Source organism: Centroberyx affinis, unplaced genomic scaffold, assembly GCF_046629955.1.
Source record: "Centroberyx affinis isolate AG114_WGS23_722 - 3 ecotype Tasmania unplaced genomic scaffold, CSIRO-AGI_Caff_v1 ptg002573l_1, whole genome shotgun sequence".
NCBI lineage: Eukaryota > Metazoa > Chordata > Actinopteri > Beryciformes > Berycidae > Centroberyx > Centroberyx affinis.
The window spans coordinates 86,681-96,098 of record NW_027280780.1 but is presented as its reverse complement, the minus strand read 5'-3'; the positions used below and the strand labels follow the sequence as shown (position 1 = coordinate 96,098).

Below are 9,418 nucleotides of genomic sequence, written 5' to 3'. Positions count from 1 at the left end.
CTGTCTCGCTTGGGCAGATTTGGCTAAAAATACACAAGCCTCCCTTTCTCTCGGAGTCGGAGAGATGCCCTCTCCCTCATAGAGACAAGCCCAAAATACTCCCCTCTTGATTTCAGTGTGTTTGGTCACTCACTCCACTCTACTCACTCTCACTTTTACGAGAATCCTTCTTCTATAAAGCCGCGCTAGGTATGATTTTTATGTCAAAATCCAGCCGTCTAATAAGCTCCAAATCACAAAGAAATCCGTCCCATCTGTAGATTCAACCTATTTGCCCGAACGAAACTCTTGTCTAGGGTACGGATCAAAACTTTAAGGAGCGAAATACAAATTCTGTCTCCTGAGAAAGCCGAACTCCCCAATGACAGCTGAACCGCGCTACCGAAAAATCTTTACAGAAGAAGAAATTGAGGCCCGAGGACGTTGAATTAGGTGATTTCTGGGTAATGAAGTACTTCAAACTTTTCGGAAATTCGAACCGTTTTCTCCCGCTGCCACTAGGGGCCGCCAAAGTGCCAAGTCTGCTCTTACATGATCGCTGTATGCTCACTGAAATGTCGTAAGTGAACAAAGACACTGACTTTCTTCTTCTCTGTCATATTAGTTGCCATTTTTGGTGATCTAGGAGCTGGAGCTTATTCTGCTGTTGCACTCTGCCAAAAAAATTCAGCCAAAAATGCCTGAAATGTAACTTTACTCAGAAGCCTAGAATCACACTCTTTGACGAAGATGAGGTAAACACATCAGGGTTAATATTGATGACACTGATGGTGTGTGTGAGTGTGTGTAAGAGAGAGAGAGAGAGAGGGAGAGAGAGAGAGAGGGGTGAGGTTTGTTTTGGTTGAGAAGAACTTCAGAAGTCTGTCTGCTTGTGTGTGTGTGTGTGTGTGTGTGTGTGTGTGTGTGTGTGTGTGTGTGTGAGAGACAGTGCTGTTAAAGTGATTTGCGAGTGTGTTTTGGTGCATTCATTCAACACGCATGCTTTGGATGTATATGTGTGTGTGTGTGTGTGTGTGTGTGTGTGTGTGTGTGTGTGTGCGTGCCTCTCCTCACCTGAGCCATGGTGTTCAGTCGGACTCCGGCTGGCTCCTGGTCCATGGTGGCATGGCTTGTAAAAAAAAACCAAAAAAAAAAAACACCAGTGGGTGGGTTGTGTGTGTGTGTGTGTTCACTTCACACACACACACACTCCTCGGTAAGGTATCGGCCGGGTGCGCTCACACACACATCACCTCCTCCTCCTCCTCCTCCGTGACACCGACGTCCTCTGGAAAGACGCTCGGCTCTTGGATATTTCTCTCTCTCTCTCTCTCTTCTTTTGCTCTCCCTTCTTCTCTCCTTCTTTCTGAAACGGGATGCAACCCCCTCCCCTCCTCCTTTTTTTTTTATTCCTTTTCAACTGACACAGAAAGAGGAGGCTTGCGTCCCCTTTATTCCCCTTCTTCCACGCTCCCGTCTTCCCCGCTTCACTATCTGGTGCGTTTGTAAGCTGGGCTCACAGCGCTCGCTCGCCTCTCCTTTTCCTCCTCCTCCTCCTCTCGCTCCCCCCCCCCTCTCTTTCTCTCTCTCTCTCAGCTGCTACCCCTCCTCCTCCTCCTTCCTCCCCTAAACCCTCCCTCTTTCTCTCTCTCTCTCTCTCTCACTGTACACAGCATTAGAGAGAGAGAGACAGAGAGAAGGGGAGGGGAGGGGGGGGGATCAGAGGGATAGAGTGTGTGTGTGTGTGTGTGGGGGGGGGGGACCATGTGACCTGACGGTGTAGTAGGATTCCCCTAGCAGCTGTCGCACTCATTCCTTCATAGTGCTTCACTATGGGCTTCATGGTTCTCCATTGACGGTGAACTAGGAGTCGTCTGGCGGTGGATCAGTTGATTCCCTGCTGTAAACAGAAGCAGTGTGGAGGATTGGTTAGACTGATTTTTGGGGGGGGGGTTTGAAGCTAATACTAATACTGATATTTTTGGATTGATAGCTGATAATTTTTGCTTTAATTTTTATCATTTTCATGCCGAAAAACACCCTAAAAAGTGACAATTATTCAGTGTTTCTCCCAGAATTGTATTCTTCTCAGGGTTGAAAAGCCTCTGAAACTGCATTTAGACCATCATGGGACACTAAAACTCATATATACATACTTCAAAATCTCCCATTAGAATCAATTCAGGTTAAGGGCTTCCTATAGGCAACCAGTGTAGTATTCACCAATGCTACAACCAATCAAACTGCATCATATTCATCATATCAAAGCGGGAAGTAAAGCAATGACACAGAATATCCAGAAGTTGGGAAGATGTTACACATTCTGTTATTGAATGGAACACACGCACGCACGCGCGCGCACACATTCTATGGTTGAGGAATCAGGAAAAAGGACATCCTGTGGTGCTTCCCCTGAGCTGTATAGCTGGAAACTCCCACCCCAGAACAACAGGAACGGGCAGGCCGGCCAGCCAGCGTGGCCCGCTGTTCCCCCGCCGCACAAATCACTCTCATTAATCCCGTTCGCACAATGGCCTCGCGCTCACGGGCACACGGCCTTGAAAATAAATATCCATTATGGCCTCACTACTGAATTACTACTGCTGAACACCGCGGCCCAGTACCTCTTCACCGTTTGACAAATTTGTGGAACTATTAATTAGTTGGTTTAAGTATGTTTTTGAATTTAAATCACTTTACAGGCGCATTGGTTATCTACAGTCATTTCAGCTGCCTGGGATAAGGTGTGGAAAATGTTGCTTATAACAGAAAATATGGAAGGTGAATGGCGCCATCTGGTGTACAATACACGTATAAGTGCTCTAAAGTCAACAATACGAACAAAACGTTAAACATAAATGTTTTAACGTTTTAGAAACTTGAGGCAACTGGTCTAAAGCACGCACAGTCAACTCTTTAGCTAAAAAATGTCGTGACTTTTTGCAATTCGAATGATTAAGTCTCATTCTAATTAATAGCAGGTGAGGCTCTACTAGTAACCCAAGGTGGCTAAACAGAAGATGATCGACTTGAGGACGCAAGCGGGGACGCAGGATAGTTCGGCGCGATAATTATAATGAATCTCGTAGATATTTCATAGGTGTTCGTGAGTGAGAGCGACATGGGCTGTGGTTAATTCTCCTTCTGATCAGTCGTCAGAGAAATCAATGATTTTGTATGAAACGCATGGGGGGTGGAGGGTGTACTATTAAATATTCATTACACGACATGGAGTGAGGCATGCGCAGTCGTTCACTTCCGAACTACGAATGTACCCAGAGCTCGCACGTCTCGTCTTTGTAGCCTAGCTATGTTTTTAGCATCATGACTTGACCTGGGCTGTGGCCACCAGTCTAAAGCCAGCTAGCTGGGTAGCTCTAGATAGTGCAATAGCTAATACGGTCGTGATAAACTGAAATGAACAATACTACTCAACAGTATGTGGTAGTGGTTTGTTGTTGAACAGCTATCGTAGTATGAGCGTAACTTAGCTAGCTAGCCTCCCTTAGCTAACGCGAACTGTGGTTAGCCAACAGTGGCTGAGCGAGAAAAGGGGAGTGACAGTGTCATCAGGGTGAGCAACTTGACTTTTTAATATGCTTGTAGTCAGAAGAGGGAAACGACTAATAGCTCGGGGAATCTTTCGTTCAGTTTATGGTGTCGCTGGAGGTAAGCGAACCTCGATATGTACCGTGCTCTTGTATATAGAGAACATCATGCCAAAACTCCACTAAAAAGTTCTGTCAGTTTATTGTTGCCTCAATTGTTGGCAAATGTACATACTTGATAAAGCATGACGTATGACTTTTTCTGACTCGTTAGTGTCCACTGGTAAAAACGGCATACAATACGACCCATCAAACAGCACTTATTTCAACAAAATATCAACTTTTAGAACAGCTTCACACTGTTGTCTATCGCCCAGTGCTGTTAACAGGCTATTAATTTTGTTCATTTGCCCATGTTCAGTGCCACGTTAAATTGTCAGATTTTTTAATGGAATTTGGTGTAACGTCCATTCTGTACAAGCGAAAATTGTATGCATCTCGGCTAATTCGCGTTTTATTTTATTTTGCCACTGCAACTTTGCATCGTGCCTAACGACACCTGTTCTAAATCACAGTAAATCATGGCCTATCGTGGTTTATTGCCATTAGAAAACGCCAGTCATCCATCGTTGTATTAAAAAAAGAAAAATCACCAATTTTATGATAGATATTTATTTTTAATAGATTATAATAAGAAAAAAATAAGTCTGTCTTTCACCAAACAATTCATGAATAAATTAAATAAATACCTGATAAAGCTGATTTATCAGGTATTTAATGCTGCATTCAAGTACCATGGGAAACAAGATGCAAGCTTCCTAGAAAATACTTTTCACCTCAGCTTTCAGATGGTAAATACTCATAGAAAATACTGTTCACCTCAGCTTTCAGATGGTAAATACTACTAGAAAATACTGTTCACCTCAGCTTTCAGATGGTAAATACTCATAGAAAATGCTGTTCACCTCAGCTTTCAGATGGTAAATACTACTAGACAATACTGTTCACCTCAGCTTCCAGGTAGTAAATACTAATGGGAACTTGAGGTTGGCAATGACCCCGTAATGTGTAGGGAAATATATATTCATTTCACACAAAACCAGCAAAATGAATGACTTTCATCACACATCATATCAATCAATCATATTGTGATTCTAACTTATAAACTGCCAACAACTACTTGGATTGGATTTTTCATTCGTTCGTACAATGTTTGGTTTGCTGTAAAACATTCACTCAACATACACTCAAATGTATCAGGGTTAGGGTTTTACTTCCCTAGAGAAAGCATTAGATTTGAGATACAACCACTGGTCAATGCTGGAGAGCACTGGAGAGTCCATAGATGGGGAAAATGCAACAGTAGTAGTTTTTAATGACACAATCCGTGTTTTTGCTGAATAAAAATTCTGAATATTTGCCCTAAGAGTCTTCTGCTACACATTACATAGTATAGTAATAAGAGTATTCAGTGGGCTAATCATAACAGTATTTTTAATGGCACAAATAGGAGTCTATTAAGTCTATCCATCTGTCAATTTCTCTATTTCTCTCCCTCGTTTTCACACATTTAAAGCAACAAAATTGGACACTATTTAACAAAATAGAACACTTAAAAGTCTCAAGTGTTTGAGTGAATCATTTTTACTTCCTGAGCCTAATTTTGTTGCTAAGCAAACCTCTGCTTACTGGCTGGAATTATATTTGTTGCCTGGCAACAGCAGCAAATAGATTTTGTTCTAGGATGTTAAAAAAAAGATTGGATGTGATAAAAAAAAAAACATCCAGAACCTTAAATTTTGCAACTTTTTTTTTTTTTGCATAATTTAATCATAGACATAGACAAACACTAAATGAATGGCTCTGGGAGGTTTTGCTCATTTATTTGAAATAGAATTCCACCCCTCAGATTTTATTGATTTTTTTCCCTCTGAATTAAACACAACATTACTTTTTAAATGTCTTTCAGATCCCCAGTGTATTCTCCTGAGTCTTGCTGCTACATCAGACGCCGCCTCCTACCAGGAATACACAGCGTTGTATTTCCAGACATGGCCAGGGCCAGATGGGATCTAGAGGACGCAGAAGGTTGAAGCGGAGCTCTGAACCAGTCAGGAGTGACAAATGGCCTTGAGGGCTCGTATCTGATCCCAGAGTACTCACACTGAACTCGGGCTGCGGAGGAGGCCTCGCCATGGTGAAAGCGTTGCAGATGCAGCTGCTCAGAGCGCTCGTCAGCGAGCGTCTGTCCGCGGCGGCCGAGGAGATCTTCAAGATCGTGGAGAGAACGATCGCGGAGTACGAGGAGGAAATCTCCCATTCAAAGTGGGTGGTGGAGAGTCGCCGCACGCTGCTGGATGTTGCCAAGTCTCACAGAGCAGGTTAGTTAACCGGTAGTCCTCCGCCAAGGAGGTTATGTTTTCGGTGTCATTTGTTTGTTTGTCTGTTTGTCGGCAGGAATACGGAAAAAATACTGGCCCGATGTTCATGAAACTTGGTGGAAGGGTGTAGCATGGGCCAAGGAAGAACCCATTAAATTTTGGAGCGGATCTGGATCCGACTCACGAAATTTGCATATCATAGCAGACTGGACTATTGGCCTTGGCGGAGGTCTGCGCTCTCCGAGTGCCCTTCTAGTTTATCATGGGTCAGGAGTCCTTTTAATTCAAAAAATACTTTCATCACATTTTGGTTTTTGAGGTATTAGAGGCAGAAGTCATTAGCATTTTTAGCAATAGACATGCTCGTTTGTACTGCTATAGAGTAAACCATGTCGTAAAATCATCAATAAAATGTTTGTAATATAATACATGTGGTTTCTCAAAAAAAAAAACACTAAGGCAAGTGCTTCATAGATGGACTGAAAGGAAATTCAATTTGTGTTAAATTATATACAATTATAATCATATTGTTTAAAAACCTGGACTGTTCCCTCAAGTCTACATCAGGGTTCCTTTGAACCCTGATAGTCTGGAAAGTCCGGAAGTAGTCTGGAAATTTGAGCATTTTCACTTCTTGGAAAATTTGGGAATTAGACAAAAAGTATGGAAAAGTATAGTTAATTCAGGTGCAGATCTAATGTCATGTCACATATGATATTTGTTGTAAAAAGAATCATCATATTGAACACTGACCAATATCTTCAAGTCAAGATATTAAGATCTAGAAAAAGTATGGAATTTTGAAATACAAATTAAATTAAATCTACCTGTGTCTTCGTTAATGTTGTCTTCTCCTTTGCTTTAGACCCACTACAGATCTCTGCCACAGAAGACAAGTTGCCATCCGGTCTCCAGCAGCCTCCCGCCAAGCGGAACCCCGGCCCGGGCCGGGCGGCGCCGGAAAACGCCGCGTCCCAGCCGCCGGACGACCGCCGGACCCTCAGCGCAGGCTCTCCCGCCTCCTCTCCCGCCACGAGCGAAGACGGCGAGAGCGACCGGGAGACGCCGACGGACATCGGCACCCTCCGGGCGACGGAACCGTACAGGTGTCCCGTGTGCGGCGGCGGCGGCGGCGGCGGTTTCCCCTCCAAGAAGACGGCGCGGCGGCACGCCCGGACGCACGCCGAGGACAGGCCCGCGTCGCACCGGTGCCGCTTCTGCGACCGCCGCTTCTGCCACAAGTCCGACCTGGTCGTCCACACCAGGATCCACACGGGCGAGAAACCGTACGAGTGCCGGGACTGCCGCAAGTGCTTCGCGCAGAAGGGCAACCTGGTCGTCCACGCGAGGAAGCACACCGGGGAGAGGCCGTATCGGTGCGGGGAGTGCGGCCAGCGGTTTACCAAGAAGGTGGCGCTGGATCGTCACGCGGAAAAACACCCCGGACCAGAGGCGCTTATCAGTACCATGGAGCAGGAGGCGGGCTCCAGTCAGGGTGAGACGCTCTCCCAAAGTCTTGAACCGGACATTAAGGCGTTTCCGCTCACTATCCCTCCCTATGACAAAAGCGAGTTTGACCAAGAGTCTCTCCAGCCTTTGTGTCTTTACCAAATCCAGACCGTCGATGATATAGATAGAGACTCCTCCGCCATGCTTACGGTTGATCAGATCAAAAGAGAGCCCGCCGGATCAGAAACGGGCGACGATCGGCCCGTCCCGCCGGCGAACCCGAGCGAAGAGGAGACGAGGAGCCGGGAGCTCTGGTCCGAGCTGCAACACCTCCACGCGAAGCGGATCCCGTCGAGGGGGAAGCCGGGGAAACCCGCCGAGCCGAGCGTCCGTTTCGAAGCGGGCACGGCGCAGAAACCGTACAAGTGTCCCCGCTGCGGCAAATGCTTCTCCCTGACCAAGACCTTGATCCGGCACGTGAAAATCCACACGGAGGACAAGCCCTACAGGTGCCAGTTCTGCGAGCGGAACTTCTGCCAGAAGTCGGACCTGGTCACGCACACGAGGATCCACACGGGGGAGAGGCCGTACCAGTGCCAAGAGTGTCAGAAGTCCTTCGCGCAGAAGGGCAACCTGGTCGTTCACATGAGGAAACACACGGGGGAGAAACCGTATCAGTGCCAAGAGTGCAGCTGTTGCTTTAGTCAGAAGGCTTCTCTAGACTGTCACACGCAGAGCCACAGATAGAGTTTTACTGTTATACTTAACAGTAACATCCAAAATCTTTTATTTATGTATTTAAAATCAATCAAACTGCGGTGAATATTGCTCTTTTTGTACGCAGAGTTGGTTGTATTACTGTGAGTGTAACTGATAATTTTGATTTTTTATTACCCTGGACTTCCAAGATCGCATCGGTGGATTTGCTGCCATGTTTGCCGCCTGTGTTGACACACTTACACAATTTATGATGCCAAGCGGGAGATATCAACAAAAAATGTGCGTGATTGGAATTTTTTGCTCGTTTGTTACGTTTTCCATCTCTTAAAGTTAATTCCGACTCTCAGGTTCATTCACTCCCATTCAATTCCAAGCGGAAAACAAGTTTGGAGACGTCTGATTCAGTCGGTAAAGGTTCAACCATGACTGTGAATGAGAAGCAGACAATCATGTTTTGCAAAGTTGCATCAGAACGCAAATATCAAGCTATAAACTTATCCGTTTTGAAAGAAGATTTGTTTGTGACATGAACGCCACATAAGCTACCAGAGAAGTTTTTAGATTGTTGGGCATCTTTATCACGTTTGTAGTCAACATTGAGAATTCTCTGTTTTATCTGGCCAAACACTTTATATCTGACTGTATGATGAGACTATGTCATTTTTCAGTTAACAACACACTGTTGTTTGTTACAGGGTGGTTATAGTTAATGATATTGTAACAACGTTGGAAATATTTCAGACTACAAAGAAACCATTTGTGTGCCTCTTGTTCATTTTGTGATCAAATGCAGCATATAAGATATAATAGAATGCAAAACAGAGAAATAAATGCCACATTTGCTGGCCAGGATGTAATTTCAGGAAGCTGAATTGTATTTCAGATGCTCCTGGGAAGACGAAACCAAATGTAACACCAATTCTTGAAGCGGTGGATTCCCAAAATGTGTCCCATAACATCTGACATGTACCTTTATGAAAGCACATGTAAAATGAAGATTTAATAAATGACAGTTGTCAGTTACAGATATTGCATGAGTGTCAAATATGATTTTTGTATACGTATACTGATTTTGGGCGGAGGATTACTTTTGAATGATTTGCAGATGAGAATCGCTACACCATGGAATTCATCATGATACATTTGAATCACAGTAACAGGCCTATATGGCAAGAAAGCACCATCACCAAGAGGCAGAACCAGAGCCAACCAGGATCAGTCCTAAACTATGGGTTCATTTACTACAGACTGCATAAGTTAGAATTTTGTGGGGGGGTTTTTGTGTCAAAAAGTTTAAATCAACTTTTGTCTATACTTACCCTCGGCTTGTTCACACCAACT

At 44.6% G+C, this 9,418-nt stretch overlaps 1 protein-coding gene across 1 annotated transcript; it reads left to right on the top strand.

The window, feature by feature from the left end:
• Window positions 1-5,721: 5,721 nt before the first annotated feature.
• Window positions 5,722-8,104, top strand: LOC139656899 (zinc finger protein 260-like). The gene is made up of 2 exons (XM_071534539.1): window positions 5,722-5,908; window positions 6,774-8,104. Exons 1-2 carry the CDS (start codon window positions 5,722-5,724, stop codon window positions 8,102-8,104), a joined length of 1,518 nt encoding a protein of 505 aa, XP_071390640.1.
• Window positions 8,105-9,418: the final 1,314 nt, after the last annotated feature.